Genomic DNA, 27,925 nt, shown 5'->3' with positions numbered 1-27,925 from the left:
TGATGCACTGACTGCTGCTGCTTGGCACTGCTGATGACTTGGCACTTAAACTGCCAAGGGGACAAGTGCCAGGACATTCGATCAGCTGCGCCCATTAAGCATACGCCGTGTTGGACGCTGAAAATGAGCAACGCCGCAACATCATTTGCATGCAGCGCGGTCTTAACCAAAACCATCTGATGTTGACTTATGAGCAGCCCGTTCTGGGCCGAGAACTTTCGGAAAAACGGAAATTACATTTCGCTCACTTCGTGTGCAATTAAAGTTGGCCAGGTGGAATGGTCGGGTGGCGGGCTCAACTTTGCCCTCTTGCATTTCGCATTTGAAATAGCTGCGCGAGCACACACTTTAAAGTGTTTTTCCCGTTAATGCGAATTTGAAGTTTGATCGATATGTGGGGCGTGGTTGGCGCCGCGTCCACCGCCCACTGGCCACCCGGCATTAGAGGTCACACGACGCGGGCCCATCATCATTTCAACGCCAGTTGCCGGCGCGAACTGTTTGATTTGCCGCATCGCAGCCGCCGGTACACGTATCCGTTGATTTCCACCAACGCGCTCCTCTGACCGATGTCCGATGCGGCGGCAATGGCCAGCAGCGATGAGGAGGGCCTGCCCGCCGGGAGCACCAGCGGTCGCCAGCGCGTCCAGCGCGACTACAGCGATGCCAGGTTGGAGCGAGTGGCCGCCTACACAACGACCACAATGCGCCTCAAGCCGAATAAATGGACCAAAATGATGGCCTGCGATGACCTGCGGGTGAGTTGCCATTATAACACAGGGGTGAAATAACGGAAATATGTCCACCACGAACTTTAAAAATTATTGTCTAAAATAATATCTGAAACTATGCAAGTGAATCAGTTGTCATTGTTTTCACAACTTTGCGTGCAGCGCATTGTTGTGGAGTGGCAGCATGGCCACAGTCGCGTCCTGGTGATGACTCTCAGTCCGGGCGGAGATCTGGTGCCCAGGAGCTGCCTCAGCGACTTGTACCTGCCGTATTCGGTGCAGAGTGCCCGTGGCTCCGCTCCATCCGCCATGTTGCCCGCCGAAGATGAGGCGATGGCCACAGTTACGGCCGCCGTGTCCGCCGTGGTGTCTGCCACGCCCGGTGCCCTGCTCATCCCGCTGCCGCCCGCCTCCTCCAGCTTTACGACTCTGGACGGCGTGCCACGTGGCAAGTGCGCCTACTTTGTGCGCCGCAATACTTCCGACGGACCCTTGACGGCATCCAATTTTGCGGAGAGCGTGCTGTACGGCGACTTCCCGGTGCACAGCAAAATCGAGACCATGTCGCTGGTGTTCGACGACGTTCTGCAGCCGCTCCTGGAGCAGGCTCAAAGTCAGTGGCCCGCCATTGTGCGCAAGGATCTGCAGGCGCGCATCAAGGAAGTGCGGAACACACTGACCGAGGTGGGTCATTCTGGTGGTGCACTCAGGAAAAAGTCGAGCTTACAAATTATCATATATATTTTTTCTGCTAACATTGATTTCCTTTTTCTTCAAGTGATTTCTAAGTAGACATCTGGCAATGCGTTTATGATTTAGTATTTACAACTTTGAGGAAATAACACTCATTAAGAAGATACATTTTTTCCTGAGTGCAGCTGGCAGCTGCGGTATCTCATCAAATTAATCTAATTGAGTGCAGTGGGGCGGAGGATTCGAGTGGGAACGGAGGAGGCGCGTGCCCAACCGATCCCATTTGGAGCGACTCCGACTCCCGACCATTGTCTTGGAAGTATTTCGCTTAATTGGCAAAACTTTTCATGTGTCTACGGGCGATACGTATACATTCTGTCTGTATATACTTTATTGTTATCCCAACAGATTAAGGGCAAAACCAACAATCGCACAATTTTATCGTTATTAGTTTCGCCAACAATCGTCGAGGAAGTGTTTGCCCACGTGAGTCAAGGGTAAGTTCCAGCCATCGGAGGATGGCCATTGTCTTAGAGTTCCGCCCTGGCCTCCAGCTCCTTGGAGTGGAAGATGTCGCCCCAGCAGCTATCTGCTATTGTTTATGTGGCCAGAGAGAGAAAGGCTTATTCATGATACCAAATTGATTTTCATTGGCATAACTTTTCGCATGAATTGGTCGAAATTTATTTAGCCAGCAATTCCGGGGGAAATTCAAGTTGTTTGCCCCTTGGCCATACATACACAACTGGTGGTGTACTTCGATTATTTTCCCATCGCACAAATGGTTTTAATTAAATTACAACTATTAAAAGAAATAGCAATCGTGAACTGGCCATCAGCATTGTTAAGAAAATTGTCCAGAATTTAGCCAAAATTGCCATCGGTACACACGTCAAGAGCCTTTAAAGTGCATTAAGCTTGAGATTTTTGGTCCAACAACTCACAATGTTCGATTCGATTCAATAAAGACAAAATTGAAAGCAAAAATCAAAATAAACCATCAAGCCATTTTGATTGGTATCAGTTAGCTATTGAAAACTAACTACGGAAAAATGCTAAAAACAAATGGCAACATAAAAAGGGGAAGTCAAGTGCAAATTTTTTGCGAATTAGGTCAATAAATGTTTCCGCTCATTATACAAGTTTTCGCCATGAACCAAAGTTACTTGTAATATAATTGGAAATAAAACCAATTTGGGAACTTTAAATCATTGAAGAAGAAGTAGAGTATAACCAAACTTCAAATTAGAGTACTTAAATTTAAAGGGCGGACATCTAACAAAAAATAACTATATTTAGTTAAACTTTTGCGATGTTTAATGAAGTCTTGATATTAACAGTCACTTAAGACCGGCGCTAGATCCTAAATTCAGAAATCTACTGGAGGAGATGTTCATAAATTGGACTACCCAAATGCACGACATTGTCTTGGAGCACTCCGAGTGTCAGCCACTGGGGTCGGCCACCCAGTCACCCGGACATCAGCCAAAGTACATAACACTGGTTTCCCTGCCCGCCCAGGAGATTGGATTTTGGACGAACCGGAAGCTCAACTTACAGAACATCTACGAACAGCTGCGAGAGTCCACGCACAAGACTCTGGCGCAGATTTTGGAGCGAATCGAGTCGGTTTACTATGAGCCATATGCTACCGCTTTCCGGAAACTGGTGGCAGCCTGGCTGGAGGCACAGGATGTGTCCCTTTGGCTGCAGCCGCTGCTCCGTCAGACTGCCGCATTTAATTCGGTCCAGTTCAGCAATGGGCACGATTTGGTGGCGCCACTCGTCCACATCGTGCACCTGGTGTGGAGCAATGCCAGATACTATCGAAGCACCCAGAGGATGAGTGTCCTGCTGCGCTGCATCTGCAACATGCTGGTGCATCGAGCCGCCGAGGATCTCGAGCTGCAGCTGCTATTCCAGGGCGATGCCGATGAGGGATTACTGAAAATCAATCGAACCACCGAGGTTCTGGAACTTTTCAAGTGAGATTGCTTTACTTTACGTATTATCATAAATTGCATCATTTGGCAACATTTCCAGAGTAATTATTTAATCAATTCATGATTTGTGTAGAAATTAAACAAACTGAAAACATTCATCTCCGTTAAACATTAGCACAATTTGAATAGTATGCAATCCATTCTGCATTACTGTTAGCAAACTGCCAAAATTCAATTACAAATTTAATGCTCAATTTAAGGACACAGTACAATTTCATTACAGTTAGTTATATAGTTATATTCAACTAATCCTCCGCAGGCAACGAATGCTGGACTACAAGGAGCGCTATGCCGGCAGCCAGGTCCTTCTGCCCGCTCTTCCCGAAGGAGCAGCTGCGGTGGCTTCATCTCCATCGCCTGATGACCAGCAGCAGCTGTGGCGCTTCTGCCACGAGGATGTGTTTGGCCAGACACTCGACGGCTTCTCGCTCCAACTGTTGGAGCTGCGCCAGGTTTTCGAGGCAGCGGTGCAGTTCCAGCAGCTGGAGAAGCTGGAAGTGGGCGGGTTGCGGGGCAAGCTACTGACTGAGCGCGTCAGAGAGGTGAGCTCAGAACTTGGGTATAAGTTTGATGTGCGACTTTTCTATCCTAGATTTTCGGCGAGTTTAAAGTGCTCTTTGAGCAGTGGAGCAACGTGGACATCGATCTCACCGCCACGGTGGCCAGCAAATGGAAATGCTTTCGACGGGAGCAAACCCTTTTCTTTAGCCGAATGCAGCTGCTTGAGCAGAAGCTGGCCACAGTTTTGCTGCAGGCCTTTGAACAATGTCACAGCTGGATGCACTTGCTCCGGCTGACTTTGATGTTTGGCTCCCTGCTGCAACGCGAAGCTGTGAGACCGGAATTGGCCCGAGTCCTGCCGCATATCCTCTTTATCTACGACGCTGAAATGGAGCAGCTGGAGGATAGCGTGGGGGAGGTGCTGCTGGGCTACGAAATACGTGGCTTGGCCGCATTACCTTTGGCCAACAACTTTCCACCCATTGCGAATGCCATGATGTGGCTGGAGCAGCATATAAGTCGATGCGATGAATTTGGAGCAAAGGAGTTAAGCCAACTCGTTGAGCAGTTGTAAGTACACTGGAAGAAATCATCTAAGCTATGTTATATACACTGAATATATTAGATTGAAGGAGAAATCGGAGCTGCAGACGCTACCCATTCAGTGGAATTCCCTGCTCTCGCGTCGCAATATTTTGACCACCAAACTGAGTAATCTACAAATGAAAATCTGGACCGCATGGCATGAGTGCGTTGATAAGCTCATCATCCAGGGACTTGATGAATCGGTGCTCTCCCGATCGCAAGATCTTAGCCAGCTCCATCTGAACTTCTCGCCAGTGCTGTTTACCCTGCTTAAGGAAACCAAATATTTGTTGGCTCTCCAGGCTACTGGCAGCTTATCCGGCGATCTCTTCCAGCTGCCGGAGCCGCTGCTCACACTCTATGGCCACCGAGATGCCTACTGGGAACGTCGCATACGGCTCATCAAGATTGGTGAGTTCTACAATGGCATCCGCTCCGGAGAATGTGCCGCAGCTGAGCTTCAATTAATTCGCAATGACCTGGCGACCATCGACGAGCACGTGGAAGTGGCCTGTCAGCAACTCACATGGCGCAACTACGGTAAGAGCTATCCATATACTGAAGAGAATCTCTGAAGAAATTTATTTAAATAACAGATGATGAACTTGTGGCGGGCATCTTTGAGCAGAGTCGCGACTTATTCGCCCGACTGCAGCAATCGCACGGCAACCTGGATGCCATCCTGGCCAGCATGCGTCGCTGGAGCCGGGAGCCACTGCATCAGCGCAGCTTATACGGTCGCAATCTCCTTGATCTGCGCCACCAGCAGGACCGAGTGCGTCTGCGGTTGCTGCAGTGCGATGAGACCAAGATGCTGCTCAATCGCCTGCTGATTGCCAACTTCTGTCTGTTCTTCAACTATGAGTCGCAGGAGTTTCAGCTGTACTCCAGGGATCTGAGTGTGCAGGAGGTGGGTTTTAAGCACTTTGAAGGGTTTCAAGGTATTCTGTCTTATGTTATTTGAAATGATTATCCTCTATGGCCTTCGTTGCAGTTTGTTCGTGAATTTCCGGAGGAGCAGCGGCGGCAGTACAACAAGTATTTGGCCAGCGTGGATAAGCTGATCTGCCGCGAAGTTCGCGAGGCGATGAGAATAAGGTTTTTAAGCAGCCCGACCCGAACTAGCACTTGAATTTCCCACTACCATCATAATCATCATCATTGTCAGTAGCACTCATCGCCAATCAATTGCACTTCTTCACCAGACAGCCAACTATTTCATTACATTTCGGCACGCTGGCAGCTCCTTTCATGTCTCATCAGAACTAATCAAGTAAATGAGCACGAAATCGCACAACTGCAACCGCAAAAATGAAAGACACCTGCAGGTGCAAGTGCAAGTTGCAAGTTGCAAGTGCAATTGGAATTGCAACTGCAACAACCACACTTTGCGACCGCAGCAATATGGGGGCAAACAATGCCAACAACAAATTGCCGGGGGCCGAGCATTCATGCGTCAATTGCATGTTTCACTTAGCGGCACTTTTCGTGATTGCATGCAGACAACGTCGGCCAAAAATAAAGAGGGGATGGGGGAGGGGCGCACATTGGGGGCGTGGCTGGCTCAGCCTGCAAACGAAATAAGCTGCAAAGCAAACTGAACACTAAATATAATTTTCACATTACTCATACGCCGTGTAATTCAGTTTAGAGTATTTGTACAAAGAAATGACAGCAACAGCAACAGCAACGACGACGCCAACAGCTCCACCAGTGGATCCTGGCTGTTCAGCCGGCATGGCGAGGTTAGTCCTTCAGCAAATCACAACGCCACAGGCGACATCCACGGCGGGAGCGGGTGCTGGTGGGGCACCGCCCACAGCCAACGATGCTCCACTCTTCGAAGTAAAATTGGAACTGACGGAAACGGAAATACGCTTTTCGCCCGCCTTTGATGCAAGTGTGGAAAATAATTTTCAACAAATTGTGGAGCAGCTGTTGCTCGATATAAAACAGACATGCGACTGCATGCCAAGAATTGTGGCTGACAATGCCCCCTCAGAGGATGATGAAGACGACGACACGGCGACGGTGGACTACGAACAGGAGCTGAGGCAGCAGCCAACAGAGGACCGAGCACAGGAACTGCAGGAGAGAAAGAAGAAGGAGCTGGAGCTGGAGCAGGAGCAAGGCGATCCGAAGCCGCAGGCCGTGCAATTCAACCTGCTGGCTGCCGCCAAGGCGTACAGTCAAAAAATGGAATGCACTGGTAAGGATTTCGCCACCCCGCTAAGTGGTCGCATTGCGATATACCCTTTCTCAGGGCATATCTATACTTCCGTATATTTTGTTCCCCTTTTATATTCAATAAATTATTGATAAGTTTATTTTTATAAGTTAAAGAACACAGCTTAGCTCTACATATTCCACCAGGCTACTCTAGTTACAGTATGTCTCCATGTTTTGCTCAGATCTCAGTTCCTTTCATCCTCTTCTTTTCCACATCCCAGCCGATGGCCTGGAAATGCTCGAGAGGGCGATACGCGATGCCCTGGCGGATACGGTGGCGGCGGCATTGGCTTACGCTGCCAAATTCCAGGCCTATGCATTCCTGTGGACCCAGCAGAGCGGCGAGGTGCTGGCCGCGTGCATGCAAACAGCCAGGGAGCAGACGCACCACGTCAGCGCCGGCGGCTATGCCATCATGGAGACGTTCAAAAAGGAGGTGAGCCGGAAAAGGCAAAGGAAATGCCCCCGGGGTGCCGAATGCCAACAGCTTTAGTGGCTGCGACACTCACACCCCAGTTCTGCGAGCAGATAAGAAGTGGTTGGGGGGAGGAGGAGGCGGACGGACGGAGGCAGACTGGGTCGCTCAATTGGCAGCCACACAATTTACGCCATGTAGCCCCTGAGACCAATAACGCTTGATAAATGCCAACCATTTAGGGTCAAATGTGTGGCAACTGACCGGGCCAAGAAGGAAATAAGCGAAAAAAGGCACACGATCCCCGAACGAAACAAAGCAAAACACCAAACAACTGCTTAACCACCACATGGCGTCGTTGACTTATGTTCTGGGGGCAATTGGGAGCCACTTCCTGCAGCACAGCAGGCAAATCGCCGACGTATGCGTAATATTTTCTTTAAACAATTATCAAACGCCCCGAAAAGTATGCAATAAATTACCCAACAGGCACTCGCACACAAGCACACACACACACTCGCAACAACAAATCATGGTCAAAGTGCACGGACATGGCGGACATGGCGGGAAATTGGGTGTTGCCCAATAAAATGAAGGAAATTGGCCAGCAGGAAAGCATCGAACTGCAAATGGTCTAATCTTAAGCACAAAGGGTTTCAAACTTAACTTCCTGAAAGTTATCAAATGTTTAGATAAAAGAGGCACGAGTTTTAATATATAACTTCCTATCAATAGTTTGTTTTTAATATTGAAATTTCAGCAAAAAATCTTCATTCCTTCTATAATGCCACACGATAATTTTCAACATATTTTTGACATAGAAGCTTCGTAGACATAAGTTCAGTGATGCCCCACTTCCGGCGTAGGGCACGAAAAATCACTGGCCGGCATTTTATTTATGACTACCCATTGTGTTGCCTCTGGGGCAGCTGGTGCTCTTAATAAACCGACGGCAGCGGTAGAACCCACTGTAATATATACACAGCACATAGGGACTTATCCATACGAGAAACACCCATGTGTGTCAAATTAGCAAATAAATTAGGGTAGGGCCAGTCAAAGAAAGTTGTCACTCCATAAACATTCGCATTTTCCACAGATCGAGAACTACAACGAAGTGCACGATGCCATTGACCAGTGCGAGAACAGGGAGTGCATCAACGGTTGGCTGGCCCTCGATCTCAAGCCCCTCAAGTATGGGCTCCTCAATCTGGCCTGCAAGTGGTCACACATGTGCAAGAAGTGGCTACTCCGCTACGTCCAGGGAACTCTGAAGGTGAGACGCACCCGAAAAACTTGGAATTCACTTTAAATGGGGATACACTCAATTTGCAGGAGTTAAATGCCTTCATTGCTCGCGGCTACGAGACGCTCCAGCTGCACATCGCTCGCCAGGACTTCGCCACCCTGCTCCGCGTCCTGGCCATCATGTCGGAGATCCGGGAGAGGGAACCCTATGCGGACAATGTGTTCAAGCCGCTCAAGGAGATCATGGGCCTACTGAAGACCTACAATGTGGAGTTCGAGCCGCAGCTGCTGCGTGGAATCGAGCAGTTGCCGCAACAGTGGCAGCAACTGAAGCACTCGAGCACCGTTAAGCAGGAGGCGCTGCAGGACACCCGCTTCCACCAGCAACAACGTGTGACCGCTCTCATCGGCCTGCACACCTGCCACCTGCAGCACTATGCCCGACAGTTCCAAAAGATGCCCGTGAGTGGCGAATGAAATGTGGCTTCCATTATATATATAAATTGGTTCTTACTTCTAGTTCTTTAGGGTGCCCTGCCCGCAAGTCTACGATGTCTGCGATGAAGTCTACCTTCGGTTGCACCGCTTCCGCCGACAGCAGCGCCTCTACACCCGCTGGGCCCGACTTCTTGATATCCAGCCACCCGATCCTGCAACCCTGCAGTTCTGCGAAGTTGAGCTGAGAAGGGTCAAGGTGGGTACATGGGGCACTTAACCATTTTATTTATATGGGAAATATAATCTGTTACCTAGACATACATATATCGGTTGCCAACATTTAGTACTTAACAATATTAATGTAATTTTAAGCCAACTCCCTTTCTTGCTCCATAAGCTAGCGCTATAAATGGGGTTGTCTTAAGCATATCCTTGTTAGCACAGCAAAACTAATAATTGACCCATCGCCGGCAGCAATTGTGGGACTTTGTGCGCGTCATCGAGTCGTGCATCGTGGCGTGGCACGCCACGCCCTGGCTGCTCATCGACACCGATGACATGGAGCACGAGTGCAAGAAGTTCACCCGCGACCTGCGCACCCTGGACAAGTGCATCCGCGAGTGGGCGCCATACGTTCACATAGTGGGCGTGCTGCGCGAACTGGTCGCCTCGCTGAGGGCCATCACGGAGCTGCAGAATCCGGCAATTACGGAGCGCCACTGGATGGAGCTGATGCAGCTAACAAAGGTGAGCACAATGGGAATGGCGAATGGGGTAGGGGATGAGTGTGTGTCTTTCCAAATGATTGAGCGTGCCAACAGTGGAGCAATGGAGCCGGCAATCTGCCCGCCGGCTGATGTCTCTTTGTGCCCAGTTTACATGGCGGTCACAATGGCGCACATTGGGCAAACACATTAGCGCAGGTGATGTGTTGTTAAACAGCGAGCTGAAAACCTTGGGAGCTGGTGGAGCTGGAGCTGCAGGGCCTGTTATGGACAGGTTATGGACACATCTGGTGATGGCCTGTGCTTTTGCCCAAACAAAGGAGCACTGATTACGGGCAGTGCGAATCTTTCGAACTATCCCAGCAATTAGATTGAATCACACAGATCACAGGTCGCATAAATAACCTAATCAAAATTCCCGCTTATCTTTTCGTGCTCAGCTGAGTGGACAGCATTCCATGGAGGAGCTGGTAAGTGTAAATCATAATCAGAAGTGTAATACGAAACCGAATCAGTCTCCCTCATTCGAAATCATGTATTAAAATGTAGTTATCGCATTTGCTCATCTAAGTCCAATCAGAAAACGGCCACTAGGCATCGGTCATCCTGGGTTCCGGATTATGTGCATTGTTGAATGGCATTCCTCCAGTTTATGGGCCGTTTTCTCTCCATTTCACAATAGCACTAACAACTAACAATTGGCTGATGGACAGCATAGCTCAGTACTGTTAATTAAATTTGCCAAAATTCGGTCGAAATGTGTGATTAATATTGTGTGCCGAGAGCAACGAGCAAACTTCTAAGTGACATTCAAAGCAATCAATTACACTAGTCTACAAAAATATAGGCATTTTAATATTAGTACCAAAATTCTTAGTCCTAAAAAGTTTTTGGTATGTTAATGATTCTTATCTAACTTATAAATTGCGTGCACAAAATATTTTTTAATTTTCATTTGTGACAAACAACACAGTGTTTTGCTAATGAATAAATCCCCTGACTTTTGAGACATCCATAAATCCGTTGAAATGCATTCAAATTTCGAAATAATTAGACCGACTTGGCGTATGCGAAATATATGATTTCCACACTGCAGCTGTCGTACAAATGCAACAAATCCACAAGATTGGCCCAACTGCTGACCCTGCAGCTGCAGCATCACGAGGAGGACATCAAGAACACTGTGGACCGTGCCATCAAGGAGATGACGGTGACCAAAGTGCTCGACGAGATCAGGGCCACGTGGGCGCACCTGGAATTCGAGCTGGAGCAGCACCACACCCGTCCACATATACAGTTGCTGAAGGTATCCGAGGAGCTTATCGAAACCCTGGATGACAACCAGATGCAGCTGCAGAATATCTCAACTTCCAAGCACATTGAGTACCTCCTGGACAAGCTTACCCACTGGCAAAAAGTCCTGGGAGGCATCGATACTCTGATTGTCAACTGGTTCGAGGTGCAGCGCAAGTGGATCTACCTAGAATGTATCTTTATTGGATCAGCGGATATACGCGCCCAGTTGCCAGCGGATGCGGCAAACTTTGAGAGGATCGATGAGGACTTTACGGCACTTCTAGCCAAGGTGGGTTATCACATGGAACATTAATGAACATTTAAGGATTTAGGATTCTGCTACAGGTGCAGGAAGTTCGAGTGGTCATGCAGGTGGTGTTGCGCCACGAGGATGTCCTTGCCCAATTGCTGCAGTTGCAACATCGGCTGGCAGTTTGCGAGAAGGCCCTAAATGATTACCTGGAGACCAAGAGATTGGCCTTTCCACGCTTCTACTTCATCTCCGCCGCCGATCTGTTGGACATCCTGTCCAACGGTAACAATCCGCAGGTGATTGACCGACACCTGATCAAACTGTTCGATTCCATCCTTCGGCTGCAGTACGAGACCAATACCCCAAATGCCTTGGGCATGCACTCCAAGGAGAACGATGAGTATGTGCCCTTCGTTTCCTCCGATCCGGATCAACCATCGCTTATCGTTTGCGGCGGAAGAGTGGAACTGTGGCTGAGGGCCATTATCCAGCAAATGAGGAGCACACTGCACGAATTATTCCGGCGCGCCCTGCGCGTTTTTGGGGAGAAGCCGCGGGAACTCTGGCTCTACGACTGGCCCGCCCAGGTGGCGCTGTGCTGCAGCCAAATCAGCTGGACGGCGGACGTGAACCGATCCTTTGGCTGCATGGAGGAGGGCTACGAAGGTGTGATGAAGGAGCTGCACAAGCGACAGATTGCCCAGCTGAACGCTTTGATCAATCTCCTGCTGGGCGAACTGTCGCCCGGAGATCGGCAGAAGATCATGACCATCTGCACGATCGATGTGCATTCCCGCGATGTGGTGGGCAAGATCATAGCCTCCAAGGTGGACAACTCGCTGGCCTTCCAGTGGCAGAGCCAACTGCGCCACAGATGGGACGATGACCAGGCGGGTAACTCGAGTGGCCGGGCCAGCACGGCCATAAGTTGTGGAGGAGGCGATGAGGATTGCTTCGCGAACATTTGCGATGCCGAGTTTCGGTATGCCTACGAGTATCTGGGAAACACCTCCCGACTAGTCATTACCCCGCTAACGGACCGTTGTTATATCACCTTGACGCAGGTAAGTGAAACGGAAACCACGTGGCGTATACGCAATACTAATTGAATAAAGGCAAATAACTTGCACATTGTAGTCATGCAAATCCTTTCTAACGAGTCCTGAATTAAATATAAACCTTTTCAACGCCTGCCAGGGGGCGTTAATGGATTGAGCAGCGGAAATCCGCTACAAATGTAAAGTCCATAGCCCGGCATTGAATAATTAAAGCCAATGTCCCGTGGCTTGAATATATTAAAACCAGCAGCTAGTTAAAGCCAGTTGAGACAAAAACCCACTGATAGCTGTGAGTGACAAGAATGAGAAAGGGCGGAAATTCAATAAATTAAATGAATTTGCGTGTGCAATAAGCGCAGATTATTGCATTGACAGTCGAATATTTCATGCACGACTGCTGCCATATCAGATGTTATATCACTGACACCCGCGAATCATATTGTTAAAAATGTGTCGGAAAGTTTCACAAAATTAAGGTGTGAAAACTAACATCGAGGGAAATCCAATCACACATGTCAAATGCAATCATGTTCATATTTCGCATTACAATAAATATCATATTTCCGAATCATTGGCATCAAGAGCACTTCTCATTGCATTCAGTTATGCTATATCCAACATGTCGCAGCCCATCTCAATTAGGAATAAACCTCATATTGATTACTATAATTACTTTCAATAAAAAACACCTATTTATGAGGTAAAAAATCCGTATTGGCAATATAGGTTGCAATCCATCTGCTTAGTTTAGAGTATCTTGCAGTATACTCAGTAAACGCCCTATTTCCAAGTCAAGAACATCCTTCAGGCAGCCATTCTCGACCATTGAGAAATACGTTTAAATTGAGTGCAGCATAACCAGGTGATTGCACAAAACCGCATCGCATCAGTTTGTGCGGAGCAGTATTCATCGCCGCCTGCGGCAAATTAAACAACTCGTTAGTGGAAAATAAATGTAGCTACCAATTTACATATGCCACCTCTACCCACGAATATCTCTGGGCTTCTTTCCAGTCCCTGCGATTGCGATTGGCCGGAGCGACCGCTGGACCGGCTGGAACGGGCAAAACGGAAACCACCAAGGACCTGGGACGCGCCCTGGGCGTAATGGTTTATGTCTTCAACTGCTCGGAGCAAATGGACTACAAATCTTGTGGCAACATTTACAAAGGACTCGCCCAGACGGGAGCCTGGGGCTGCTTTGACGAGTTCAATCGCATCTGCGTGGAGGTCCTGTCCGTGGTTGCCGTCCAGGTGAAGACCATACAGGAGGCGATAAAGGTACGCCGCCCGCTTGCAAATTGATTTCAGTCACCTTTCCTCTGTTTCGCCATCCTGCACCGTTCTGCATTGATTGCTTTACCAGGACCTCGCAGTCCGGTAGTGTCCTGTCCTCTACTGCTCCTTCTCCTCTTCCTTGTTTACAGATGCATAAAACCCAATTTATCTTTATGGGCGAGCGCATTTCGCTGGAGCCGTCGGTCGGAATTTTTATCACCATGAATCCCGGCTACGCCGGCCGAACTGAGCTGCCGGAGAACCTGAAGACCCTGTTCCGGCCATGCGCCATGATTGTGCCGGACTTCGCCTTGATTTGTGAGATTATGCTAATGGCCGAAGGCTTCCAGGATGCCCGTCTGCTGGCCCGCAAATTTATCACCCTGTACACGCTGTGCAAGGAGCTGTTGTCCAAGCAGGATCACTACGATTGGGGTCTGCGGGCCATTAAGTCCGTCCTGGTTGTGGCGGGCACCCTCAAGCGGGATGACCACAGTCGGCCGGAGGATCAGGTCCTGATGCGAGCGCTGCGCGACTTCAACATACCCAAGATTGTCACGGAGGATGTGCCCATATTTATGGGTCTCATCGGTGACCTCTTCCCGGCTCTGGACGTCCCACGCAAGCGGGTCTTTGAGTTCGAGAAAACCATCCGGAGGGCGGTGAATGAAATTAAACTGCAGCCGGAGGAGGGATTCCTCATGAAGGTGGTGCAACTGCAGGAGCTCCTCGATGTGCGACACTCGGTTTTCATAGTGGGCAATGCGGGCACTGGTAAGACCAAGATCTGGCAAACCCTACGAGAGACCTATCGCATCCAGAAGCTGAAGCCCGTGTGTCATGTCCTCAATCCGAAAGCTTTGTCCAATGATGAGCTCTTCGGCATCGTTAATCCCACGACGAGGGAGTGGAAGGATGGCTTGTTCTCCTCCATTATGAGGGAGCAGGCCAACATGCCACCCGGCAATCCCAAGTGGATAGTCCTCGACGGCGACATTGATCCCATGTGGATCGAGAGTCTTAACACGCTGATGGACGACAACAAGATTCTGACCCTGGCCAGCAATGAGAGGATATCCTTGAAGCGCGAGATGCGTCTGCTCTTCGAGGTGGGGCACCTGAAAGCAGCGACTCCAGCCACTGTTTCCCGCGCGGGCATTTTGTACATCAATCCGCAGGATTTGGGCTGGTCGCCGTGAGTAATCCAAAATAGTCTGGCTTTGTAAAAAATATATAAATACTTAAAAAACGGTTGAACCGCTATTTTCAATTTTTACCATGTTATAATACATGGTTTGTTAAAACATTAACAATGCAATAAAATATTCGGCGCGATAAAGAATATCATCACCCCATTGAACTCGCGAAAAAACGGAATTAATTGGAATGCCAACAGATTTTTATATTATTTTTTACATTTTTTAACAATCCTTGCCTTTTTCTTTCATTAGCTACGTATCCTCCTGGCTGGAAACTAGGGTGGACATGATTGAGAGGGGCATCCTCACCACCCTCTTTGAGAAGTACTTTCCCTGCCTGATGCAGCGGCAACGCGACTTCCGGCGCATTACTCCCATCACGGACATGGCCATGATCCAGATGACCTGCCACTTGCTGGAGTGCCTTTTGGAAAGCGATGAAGGAAAAGCGGATGGACGAGGGCGAGGAAGTGCAGCTGGAGGAGCAGCAAATCCGCACAGTCTGCACCACGGCGAGCTGTCCCATGAGGCGATGGTCTTGGCGCTGGAAACGATCTTTGTGTACGCCACCGTTTGGAGTTTTGGTTCGGCTCTAAGTCAGGATGTAATCATCGACTGGCATCGCGAGTTCCACAAGTGGTGGATTGGCGAGTTCAAGGACATCAAGTTGCCCAGCCAAGGCACCGTCTTCGATTATCAACTGAATGTGCAGACACTAAAGTTTCAGCCTTGGTCTGAGTTGGCCGCCCATCAGTCCCTGGAGGGGCAAATTGATTCAGAGACTCCCTTGCAGGTAATAAATATTATTTTGTAATGTACTGGGGAAATGAGTACCCTATAATCCGTACTTACCAAATAGAATGTACTGATTTCCACTGCGGAGACCACTCGACTGGCCTACTTCCTCAAGCTGCTCATCGACCGCAACCTGGCTTGCATGCTGGTGGGCAACTCCGGTTGCGGCAAAGGTGCCATCTTCCGGGAGCTGTTCGGTCAGTATGCCAACGACCAGGAGCTGCTCGAAGTGGCCGTGTCGGCGGCAACAGCTGGTGACAGCCATCAGCAGCAGTCGGGGAATCCAGCAGGAGCCGGAGTTGTGCGCCGCAAGGCATCCTCCTCAGCCACGCCACTGCTGACCACCGTGCAGGCCACACACTTTAACTTCTACACCAGCTCGGAGATATTCCAGAAGATGCTCGACCGACCGCTGGAGAAGAAGTCGGGACGCTGCTATGCTCCAAGTGGACCGAAGCGCAGGCTCATCTACTTTGTCAACGATTTGAACATGCCGGAGGTGGATGCCTACGGCACAGTTCAGCCGCACACGATAATGCGACAGTTCATGGACTACAGGCAATGGTGAGTGTACGCCAGTGTGCCGGCTGTGGTTAGTGATTCAGAGTCATCTCCCGACCAGGTACGACCGCCAGCGTCTGCAGCTAAAGGACATCCGGCACTGTCAGTTCGCAGCCTGCATGAATCCTACAGCCGGCTCCTTTACCATCGATCCACGTTTGCAGAGGCACTTTTGTGTCTTTTCGGTGGCACCGCCGGGTGAGGATACACTGCATCACATCTATGGCAGCATCCTGATCAGTCATTTGGAGAGTCCAAGCCAAGGATTTACCAAAGAGATTCGATCCATTGGTAGCCTACTGGTGCGAGTGGGTATTGCCTTGCACCGTCGTGTGGAATATGCCTTTCTGCCCACCGCCCTCAAGTTCCACTATCTGTTCAATCTGCGGGATCTCACGGGAATCTATCAGGGATTGATGAATAGCGTGGGTGCTCCGGCATCGGCGGGTGGAGGTGGTGCATCCGGTTTTGGCGGCACCATATGTAGCAGACCCTCTGAGCTGATGAGGCTCTACGTGCACGAGGCCTTTCGCGTCTACCACGATCGCTTGGTGGATCCCTACGACATCAAGTCGTTCAAGTCGTCCATTCGAGACATTTTCAAGAAGGACTTCGAGGACTTTGACGAGGATTTTGTGTTTGCCGAGCCGCTGATATACAGCCACTTTGCTCAATCGCTGGTGGACCAGAAGTATATGCCACTGAAGAGCTGGGACTCCTTGTACCAATTGCTAATTGAGGCACAAGCAAGTTACAACGAGGTGGTGGGCTACATGAACCTCGTTCTCTTCGAGGATGCCATGATACACGTGTGCCGGTAAGCAAAACATAGTTTATTCGATTTATTTAATATATTTTTATTTCATTATTGACAGAATCAATCGCATCTTGGAGAGTCCCCGGGGAAATGCCCTTCTAATTGGAGTCGGAGGTTCCGGGAAGCAAACTTTGGCCCGTCTGGCGGCCTTTATATCGTCCTTGAATGTATCCCAAATCCAAATCAAGCGAGGATTCGGACTGCTCGATATGCGTGAGGAAATCGGCAACCTTTACATGAAGGTGGGCCTCAAAAATCTGGCCTCCGTGTTTCTCATCTCGGATGCACAGATTCCCGACGAGTCCATACTGATGCTGATTAATGATCTACTGGCATCCGGTGAAATTCCCGAGCTCTTCAACGACGACCAACTGGACACCATCACAAATGGCATCCGCAACGAGGTGAAACAGAGCGGTACGCTGGACACCAAGGAGAACTGCTGGCGCTATTTTGTGGAGAAGGTAAGGCGGCTGCTCAAAGTGGTGCTCTGTTTCTCGCCGGTGGGCCAAACTTTACGGGTTCGGGCCCGAAAATTCCCGGCCATCATTAGTCGCACGGCCATTGACTGGTTCCACGAGTGGCCCAAAAGTGCCCTGGAGTCCGTTTCCCAGAAGTTCCTCAACGAAATCAGCGGTATTCTGGAGGTAAGTGTGACTTGGTACAAAAGATTAGAGTAGGAAAAATCATTTTTAAGTTCGTCTTTTAAATGTACCTTGCTCTAATTTTTTCGAGTGCACTGGTAGCCCGTTCTCTTATTTATGCGTCTGTCGGGCGCAATTTACAACTGCAAACCGTCAGGCCGGACACTTTAAGTCCTGGCAACCAGGACGAGTGCCGACTGACCTGATCCATGTGCTCTTTCCGTTTCGCCCAACCGAAATTTCCACACAGCCCGCTCTGGTGCCGCCCATCGGTTGCTTTATGGCTTACGTCCACGGCACCGTGAATCAGATATCGAGAATTTATCTGCAGAATGAAAAACGCTACAACTACACGACCCCGAAAACTTTTCTGGAATACATTTTCCTCTACCGCAAACTGTTGGTGGACAAAAACGGCGAGTTCGCCGAGCGCATCGCTCGTCTGCAGAGCGGAATGTCCAAGCTGGCGGAGTGCGCCCGTCAGGTGGACACGCTGAAGGTGAGTAAATGATGGAGTGGCCGACCGGCGAATGCGGCACGGCGTCCATATGGCATATGAGAATGAAATGTGCATGCGGTGAATCCGGTTCGCGGGTGCTAATACACTGTGACATCAATTTGGAATGGTGATGAAAATTCATCATATAAATGATATAAAGGATTTCATTTTAAGTTGATATTATTGATATTATTAGGTATGTTTTACATAAACGAACACGTAAAATACAGCAAAATCGGTAATGAAACACATTTTATATTGATCCCTTACTGTTCAGAGCTCAATAATCTCATCGAAATCAAAATAATTGCTCATTTGAGATTCAGGCAGACTTATTTTCCACTCTGCACACACAGCAGTCTGCGCACACGAATGTGTGTGCCTTCAAATAATACCAACTACCAGGATGCCAACAAAAAATACAAATAAAAAGTATTACAATCTCGGCAGAGTTAAAAATTGTGTCTGTCTGCTATCAAATATTAATTAAACACGAACGCAGGGTGCCCGCAAAATCGATCATCATTGGGCATCGGCTTTCAATGGTACACTGCCATTCGAGCCGGTGGCGAAGCGTTCGCCATTCAATTAGTGCGCTTAATTGAATTGTTGTTGCAGCAAATCTGCTGTCCACTTGTCCAACTCCGGGCAACATCAATGGCGGAAACCGGAGAGGCGGAAGGTCGCTGCCATTCTTTGAGTTTTTAACGCCGTTTCCGGTTACGTCGCGTATACGCAGTGGTGGCCCAGCGGCATCACGTTTATTTCGTATCGCACTCCTCGTCGCTAAACAACATCCAGTCGACTGCGATGGCGGTGGAGTGGGGTGAGCAGGCCAAATGTTATTTAAACTAATTGAATTAATTGAATTCGTTTCCCTCGAACAAAAGCCGCTTCATTTTCCCGAGTTTTCACTACTGTTTTACAGCGCTTCTGCCTTTCTAGTGATGGGGTTCACCTGTAGAAATGGTATAGGAATGGGTAAAAAAAGCATATCTTCGACATTGAAAGGAATTTCTAAGCAGTGTTTATTTTTAAAAGAACCTAAAGGCAATAGATTCATTGTAGAATATACTTTTGAAAAGTAAACTTATTTGATATCCTGCTTATTTCGGTTTAGCCAAGTCTTAAAATAGTTATATAACCTACCGATTCCTGTCATCACTTCCTCAATTCACTTGTATTTGTGTGGCTGTGCCCCCAATTTGTGCGCCAAAGTTGCTCTGCGTAAATATTGAGCCATCGTGCCGGGGCTTTAATTATTTTCGTCAGGCGTAAAAGTTTTCAGCTCACTTTGATTTTGGCTTTGAGTTTCAATTGACGCAATTCGGCGGATTTTCTAATTCCACACGCAGCACCAACTGGCCATCCAGGAGGTTCAATTGGCGGCCAAAAACGCGGCGGCCGACAAACTGATTGTGATCGTTAGTGCCGAAAGTGAGAAGGTGAAGCGGGAAAGGTACATCGCCTCGGAGGAGGAAAAGCGAGTCCGTATCATCGAGGAGGATGTGTCGATCAAAACCAAGATGTGCGAGGAGGATCTGCGTCAGGCGGAACCCGCCTTGGTGGCCGCCCAAGCAGCTCTTAACACCCTAAACAAGAACAATCTCACCGAACTCAAGTCCTTTGGGTCGCCACCCAAGGCGGTGGTGAATGTCTGCGCCGCCGTCATGGTTCTGCTGGCCAGTAATGGTAAGATTCCGAGGGATCGCAGCTGGAAGGCATCCAAGTTGATGATGGTGCGCGTGGACCAGTTCCTCAACGATCTGCTCAACTACAACAAGGATAACATACATCCTAATATCATTGAGACGCTGCAAGAGTATCTAAAGGTGGGGTACTACATATGATTTTACCATTTCAACTATATTTCAATTGATATTCTCTCCAGGATCCCGAGTTCAATCCCGACAAGGTGGTGCAAAAATCAGTGGCTGCCGCTGGTCTATGTGCCTGGGTGATCAATCTACACCGCTATCACCAGGTCTTCCTTATCGTGGGACCCAAGCAGCAGGCTCTACAAGACTCCCACCAGGAGCTGCTGGAGGCCAGGGAGCGGCTGCAGTACCTCAAGGCCAAGATCAATAATCTGGAGGCCAAGCTGGCCGAGATCCAGGCCGAGTTCGAGAACGCGGTGGGCGAGAAGCAGAGGTGCCAACGGGAGGCGGACAAGACCGCCTTCACCATCGACCTGGCCCATCGGCTGGTCAATGGGCTGGCCAACGAGAATGTCCGCTGGAAGGAGTCCGTCCAGAGGTGAGTCCTTCGGCCATGTGGTTGCCGGCGTTTGGTTATAGCACTGCATTTATGCGTAATCAATTATTAAATTTAATTTACATTCTGTGTGCGTTCGCCATGGCTGTAATTGCTTCGCCAGCCACTTGACGACGGGGTGGAGAAGTGGTTTTGCACTGAAAAAATATATATATCGATTAACCCAAAACGGGTAACTTAAGTTAGGGAAGTCATACCAGAGTATTATGTTGGAAAATCACTTACCTTTTGTTTATAAACGTTTATTGCTAATATCCCCAGTTAATGTTGAAAAGGCTTTCATAAAGCAATAGCCAATTAAATACTCCCCTGTCATTACTTTCTTTTTCCCGAAGTGCATGAGAACTCCGCTCACTGGCGGGCCATGGCGGCAATAAAGGGCCGTAAATTTTATTTATCCGCTCCCATTTGGCGCAGAGTGCTCCGGGGTCCCCGAACCCGGCTCATTCACTCGATTGCGCACTCGTCGGAAGGCAATGAACCGCCAGGAGTGACGGCAATTTGCAAAAATCATTGGCAGTTAACCGAAATGCATTTAAGCAGCTCCACGCCGGAGGCACGTACTCCAAATAGGGGTATGCAAACTTGTCATACCAAGTGGGTTGTGCTGGGCTGGCGCTAATCCCATCTGTTGCAGCTCCTTCTCGTGCTGCTCGGTGCTGCTCCGTGCTGCTCCGATGATGTGAGCCACGAAAATGTCGAGCCAAGGTGCCAGGCACCTGCCTAACAAGCCAACAATTGCAGTTGACAAGTGTGAAAGTTGCCACAATGGTGGGTGGTTATGGCGAAAGGGACGAAACCCGAAGAAACGTGGCAAGCAGCGTGTGAGCAGGAGGCAAAGCCTATTAGGATTTCCAAGGACATGGGTGATGGAAACGTGGGCTTTGTGCATCTACCCTTGGGAATCACTAATGCAGCCCGTGAAATGTACATGATATATCCAAGCGCCTCAAGGTATGCAACATGTCATCATGCGTGTCATAGGGATAATTTACTTTTACAGCTGAACTTCCTTGTGAAATATGTATGAAACGATTGAAAAATATTCTGCATTTAGTTCATCATCATCATCACTACTATTATTTATTAGCAATCGAGTCAGGCAGAAAATAAATATGTAATCAAGCATGCACAAAATCTTTTAAAGGAAACTTCATATTCTTCAAAGTCACAAAAAGCAGAAATACTATTTTTATTTCTCTTTTATAAAATATTGCAAAACTTTTGGCTTCAACCCAAAAACACAAAATATTTCATATGTGCATTTAGTTAAAAATCGAGTTACTTTTTGCGGTTTGCATTCATTTGTTAGCTCATGTGACTTTCATATAATTATTTCTAATTATCTGCACAAAAAAACTGGTGATAGCAACCAAGTTGTTAGTTAATAATGTTACTAGATAATGTTGGTCCGATATATTACGTCGCCAGTTGCAATGAGAATTCTGTTTGATCTCGGTCAAAATCAAAAATTACCAAATTGAATGGAAAAACATGCAAGGCAAAAGCAGAGCTCGTGGCAATATTCCTATCAAAGCCATCGCCAGGTGCCAACACCAATTCCACAAAATATGGTTTATCTTTGCCGATTCAAAGGGCCAAAATTATCAGTAATCACCAAACTTGTGCCAAAAACGTTACGATTTAATGGCACCTGAATGGCGAAACTAATGAAAACGCAACCGTTTTGGGGTCATGAGTATCCTGAATTTTCATTCAAAGCCAAAAGGATCCAAAAAGCAGTGGGGCGCCCCAACTATCAATTATATAAACCATCAGGCCACATGCAATAAGCATTGGGCAAAAACTTAATCAAATTCATATAGATGTCAATGGCAATATAGCATTCGAACATTCAAACATTCGTACATTCGAACATTCGTGCATTCAAACATTCAAACATTCAAACATTCGTACAACACGCAGAGCACTCCGACACCTTTGGCTGCCCATTGACGACTGGTTGCATTCATTGAAATTCAATTGAGTGCGCGTGCAAGCCAAAAGAAAATCCGTAAAGGGCGTCCATCGATGCTGATGATGATGATGATGATGATGGTGGTGGGGGTTTTGGGCTTGTTTTCGGGTGGGCAAAGTACTACATTTTTCGCACCTAAACAACTGCAGAGTCCGCACACAAACTGACCAACTGAACAACTGAACAGCTGAACAACCCATACAAAATGGGCTGCGTCAGCAGCTAAATCGCCGAGGGATCCGGGTCCGAATATAAATGCATATGAAATACGTATTGAATTACGAAAAATGAAAAATTTCCCAACTGTGTGTGTGTGTGTGTAGGTGTGTAGGTGTGAGCCTGGGCGATCCTTGGAAATTGAATGCATTGCTGGCAAAGGAGCAACAGCCTCGATTCTGGACTTTGCCAGTGAGAATTGTTCAAATATTTATGAAAATATTATTTGACCCGCTACGGCAAATTGTTTGTACCTTCGGTGGGTGGTGGGTGGTGGGTGGCGATGGGCTGCCTTTTCGGACAGGTGTGTGTGTATGTGTGTGTAAGCTGCTCTGACTTGCATATAAATTTCTGCATATTTGACAATGACATTACACACGCACACACACACACACGTTTGAAGGGATCCTCCTGCAGGATACTCGCATTTGTTTGCCAACTTATTGTTGTTATTGTTGGAGCTGTTGGCATAGTTGGTCGTGCTGCCTTCGAAAAATACTATCCGCTCTAAATGAGAATGCTCTTATGTCACCTGACAGGTATTTCAACAAAATTCAACACAATATTTTCAGCAAAAAACAATTATGCCACACACACACACACAAATGAAAATGGCAGGCAGTGGCGTGCATATAAATTCACAGCGAGGGGTTTAAAGCAAACATTTTTGATATCATTTTAGGACCCCTATATCGCAGAGGTCCCTGATCCTCCAGCAATTATCAGATTATTCAATTACAAAGCATTACTCGTGCGACTCTTTTAAACATATGAATATGCATATAAATGAGCATAAATCATTGTCGTTTTCAGTTTTTAGCAGAGACGTCTGGCGGAGCAGAGCGGTGGCCACTGGGGCTTACTAATTGAAAATAGCTTAAGCAAGCACTACAAAAAGTTGTCCTGCGAGGAGTCTGCCCCTTGCCAAGCAGCAGCTTTGACATAATAAGCTCAAATATTTCAATAAGAGTTGGCATGCAGCAATTTCCGATAATTTATGCAACCACTTCAGCTGCATCTGCAGCTAGAGCCCACCCAACGCCTGTGAGCCCACCCATCATCATCCAGCATGGTTGGGAATGCCAGCAACAAAGGCAGGAACAACAACTCCTCCTACTTCCTCCTCCGACATCATTATTTTTTCAATTTCCCCTCATTTAAATTTAAATGCAGCGAAGGAGGCAAAGAGGCAGGCTGCAGCGGAAGTCGGGTGATGGTGCAACCTTACGCTTCCTGCTGCTACTGTAATTTATACGATTTGTTAGCATCAAAAGCAGGGGATTACCACTTACACTTACACTCCCCCATTCCTTTATTTCATCCGTAGCCTGCTGGCCAAGATTGGTACCCTGCCCGGAGATATCCTGCTAATTTCCTCGTTCCTGTCGTACGTGGGCTGCTTCACGCGCCGCTATCGTGAGGAACTGCAGCACAAGATGTGGTTGCCCAACTTTCGCAAAATCGATGTGAGTTCGCACTTTCACTTTGTCACGGATGCAGGAACTTAAACATCGTTTCATTTCGGGTGAATAGCCCCACATACCGCACACCGAGGGCGTGGATACCCTGGCCCTATTCTCGGATGACGCCCAGATAGCCGCCTGGAACAACGAGGGTCTGCCCATGGACCGGATGTCGACGGAGAATGCCACCATATTGCAGTACTCCACCAGATGGCCGCTGATGATTGATCCGCAACTGTAAGTGTAGCCATTACCAACTATGTTCCCAAAATCTAGATATCATCTTCAGGCAGGGCATCAAGTGGATCAAAAATCGCTTCGGAACCGCCTTGGTGGTGCTGCGCCTGCGGCAGAAGGGCTTCCTGGAGGCTCTTGAGAAGAGCATCTCACAGGGGGACACGGTGCTCATCGAGCAGATTGAGGAATCAATGGATACGGTTCTGGAGCCCCTGCTCAGCCGTGCACTGATCAAGAAAGGACGCTATCTGCGCATCGGCGACAAGGAGATCGAGTTCCATGCCAGCTTCCGGCTCATCCTGCACACCAAAATGGCCAATCCGCACTACAAACCGGAAATGCAGGCGCAGACCACCTTGATCAACTTTACGGTCACGCCAGATGGTCTAGAGGAACAGCTACTGGCCGAGGTGGTCAAGATTGAGAGGCCGGATCTGGAGCAGATGAAAACAGAGGTCACCGTGCAGCAGAACAAATTTAAGATATCCCTCAAGGCTCTCGAGGACGAGCTGCTGGCCAGGCTGGCATCATCGGGTGAAAATGTCCTGGATGATCACGCTTTGGTGATCAATTTGGAAAACACCAAGCGAACCGTGGACGAAATCGAAGCGAAGGTGCGGGAGGCCAGGGTAACGACTCTGCAGATCGATGATACCCGGAATATATACCGATCAGCTGCGAAGAGAGCGGCTATATTGTACTTCGTACTCACCGATCTGAGTCGCATTAATCCGATCTACAAGTTCTCGCTGAAGTCCTTTATGAACGTATTCCGGCAAGCTATTGCCATGGCCGCCGAATCCAAGAACTACGAGAAGCGGGTGCTCCACCTCGTGGAGTCCATTACCTTGCAGACTTATCGCTATACGTTGCGCGGTCTCTTCGAGGCGGACAAGCTGACCTTCACCTCGCACATGACCCTTCGCATCCTCATAGCCGCCGAGCAGGTGGCCAAAGATGAGACGGACTTCTTGCTGAGATTCCCCCACGATCCCACTACCTTGTCGCCCTTGGATTTCGTGGGTCGGAGCGCCTGGGGTGGCATAAAATCCCTGACCCTGATCGAGCATTTCTACGGTATTGACAAGGACATGGAGAACTACACGAAGCGCTGGCGGAAATTCATGGCCAGCGATACTCCCGAACGAGAGCAGTTTCCCGGCGAATGGAAGCACCGCACTCCGCTACAGAAATTGTGCATCATACGGTCACTCAGGCCGGATCGCATGACCTACGCCATGCGGCAGTTTGTGGAGCAGACGATGGGTCGATCGTATGCCGAGATCCAAACGCCGCCCTTTGGAGCCATCTTTCAGGAGCTGAATGCGGCCACGCCGGCGTTCTTTATCCTTTCACCCGGTGTGGATCCTATTAGGGATGTGGAGCGTTATGGCAAGCGACAGGGCTTTCATTCGGAGTCCGATACCCTGGTCAACATCTCACTGGGCCAGGGACAGGAGCTGCTGGCCGAGCAGGCGATAATAGGAGCTCTGGAATCCGGTCAGCAGTGGGTCATCCTGCAAAATATCCACCTGGTGGTTAACTGGCTGCCCACGCTGGAGAAGCTAATCGAACGGATTGTGCTGCAGAGCGAGTCGAAGGGTGAGTCAAATTTTCGTCTGTTCATCAGCGCAGAACCTGCTCCGGATCCGCAGTACCACGTGATTCCACAGGGCATCCTGGAGTCCTCGTTGAAGGTACGTATTTTTTCGTATACTATTCGGCTAGATAAATCAAAGTGTAATCTCCAGGTGGTCAATGAACCTCCATCTGGTATGGCAGCCAATCTGCACAAGGCGTGGGACAACTTCTCGCAGGATGCCTTGGAAACGTGCACCCAGGAGGCGGAGTTCAAGTCGATCCTGTTCGCCCTCTGCTACTTTCATGCGGTGGCCGGTGAAAGGCGCAAGTTTGGACCACAGGGCTGGAACAAGGTGTACCCCTTCAACATTGGTGACCTGACCATCTCGTCCAATGTCCTGCACAACTATCTGGAGGGTAGCAATCGGATTCCGTGGGAGGATCTGCGCTATCTCTTTGGGGAGATCATGTACGGTGGTCACATTACCGATGACTGGGACCGCCGGCTGTGCCAGACCTATCTGGAGGAGCTCCTGCAGCAGGATCTCATAGACGGTGACTTTGAGCTGTGTCCTGGTTTTCCGGCACCGCCGAATCTCGACTTCGAGGGCTATCACTCGTACATTACGGAAATGCTGCCGGAGGAGAGTCCCCTGCTTTATGGCCTGCATCCGAATGCGGAGATTGGCTTCCTGACCACCGCATCCGAGCAGCTGCTGCGCACCATTTTCGAGCTGCAGCCGCGGGAGTCGGAACTGAGCTCCCATTGCGGAGCACCGCGCGAGGAGCTCGTCAAGATCATGATCGACGACTTCCTGGACAAGCTGCAGGATGAGTTCAATCTGCAGGCTCTGCTCAATCGCGTGGAACGCAAGACGCCCTTCGTGGTGGTGGCCCTCCAGGAATGCGAAAGGATGAACGCTCTGATCCGGGAAATCAAGCGATCCCTGCGTGAACTGATGCTGGGATTGAGGGGCGAACTCACCATTACCCAGGAGATGGAGCGACTGGATCACGCTATATTCTATGATCATGTGCCGGCTGCCTGGGCACGACTGGCCTATCCCAGCATGTTGGGCCTACAATCCTGGTTTGCGGATCTGCTGCATCGCATCAAGGAGCTGGCCGGTTGGCTCAACGATTTCAAGTTGCCCTGCGCCATCTGGCTGGGCGGACTCTTTAATCCGCAGAGTTTCCTCACCGCCATCATGCAGGAGAGTGCCCGGAAACATGACCTGCCGCTGGACAGGATGCTCATAAGCTGCGATGTCACCAAGAAGCAGAAGGACGACGTCACGTAAGTTGCTTATTCTGGCTATTTAATTTGCTAAGAAACCAAAAATTAATTTTGATAAAGATGATAAATATAGAACAGCTTAAATCCCTTCTAATCCCTTCAAGATTTATGTATCTACACGATTTTAAACTGCATCTATGCTTGCCCTTCTCCTGGCACATCCTTCCAATAGCCTGCCGCCCATGGAGGGCGCCTTTGTCCACGACCTGTACATGGATGGCGCCAGCTGGGACTGCCAGCTGAACTCCATTGTGGCCCTGCGGCCCAAAGAGATGCTCTGCGCCATGCCCGTCATCTACATCAAGTCCATTGTCCAGGAGAAGCAGGAGCTGCAGCGCGTCTACGAGTGTCCTTTGTACAAGACCAGGTGGGTGACATTCCCCAAGATGCACCCCAGTCTCCTTTGTCCACACCGACTTCTAATTGACTGGTGCTTTTAGGTCGCGGGGCAATACCTACGTGTGGACCTTTAACCTTAAGACCCGCGAACGCCCCTCGCGATGGATTCTGGGGGGCGTGGCGCTGCTGCTGCAGCCATAGGAAATCAACAATGGAAACTCATATCTTCAAATACGCAGCACACAGCTTAATCTATTGTACTTGTATACCCACCGCATATAAATACATTTATACCCGCAAAAATCGACGTCATTCCACAAACTACTCAACGCACGAGAGGCGAGAAAGCCCCCAATTTCACGATATACCCCCATGTATGACTAATCAATTAGTGGATATTTATAACCTTCGGCACATCGACGGACGCGCAACTCACGTGCTCCTGGCGAAATGGTGACGAAATGGAAAAATATTGCTTATCTAATGTTTCAAACATCATGTGCTAAACTAGTTTCTAGTTGCCATGTGGAATATATATCGTCGATAAATTGAAATAACTTGTTCGTTATGTT

General features: G+C 48.8%; 1 protein-coding gene across 1 annotated transcript; it reads left to right on the top strand.

Moving 5' to 3' along the window:
* Positions 1 to 569: 569 nt before the first annotated feature.
* On the top strand, positions 570 to 27,921 carry LOC117145262 (dynein heavy chain 17, axonemal). Its single transcript, XM_033310846.1, has 32 exons — positions 570 to 758; positions 894 to 1,415; positions 1,833 to 1,921; positions 2,765 to 3,409; positions 3,687 to 3,969; positions 4,020 to 4,498; positions 4,554 to 5,053; positions 5,110 to 5,423; positions 5,508 to 5,611; positions 6,160 to 6,722; positions 6,964 to 7,178; positions 8,257 to 8,433; positions 8,493 to 8,867; positions 8,926 to 9,099; positions 9,318 to 9,590; positions 10,665 to 11,153; positions 11,210 to 12,181; positions 13,190 to 13,456; positions 13,603 to 14,648; positions 14,905 to 15,445; positions 15,512 to 16,011; positions 16,070 to 16,825; positions 16,884 to 17,472; positions 17,720 to 17,968; positions 19,324 to 19,800; positions 19,860 to 20,224; positions 23,764 to 23,902; positions 23,970 to 24,136; positions 24,189 to 25,833; positions 25,888 to 27,014; positions 27,187 to 27,381; positions 27,455 to 27,921. The coding sequence occupies exons 1-32, from the start codon at positions 570 to 572 to the stop codon at positions 27,552 to 27,554; spliced, it is 14,526 nt and encodes a 4,841-aa protein (XP_033166737.1). The 3' UTR covers positions 27,555 to 27,921.
* The last annotated feature ends 4 nt before the right edge of the window (positions 27,922 to 27,925 follow it).

The sequence above is a fragment of the Drosophila mauritiana genome, chromosome 3R (genome assembly GCF_004382145.1).
Source record: "Drosophila mauritiana strain mau12 chromosome 3R, ASM438214v1, whole genome shotgun sequence".
NCBI lineage: Eukaryota > Metazoa > Arthropoda > Insecta > Diptera > Drosophilidae > Drosophila > Drosophila mauritiana.
This window is presented reverse-complemented; position numbering and strand designations above follow the sequence as displayed.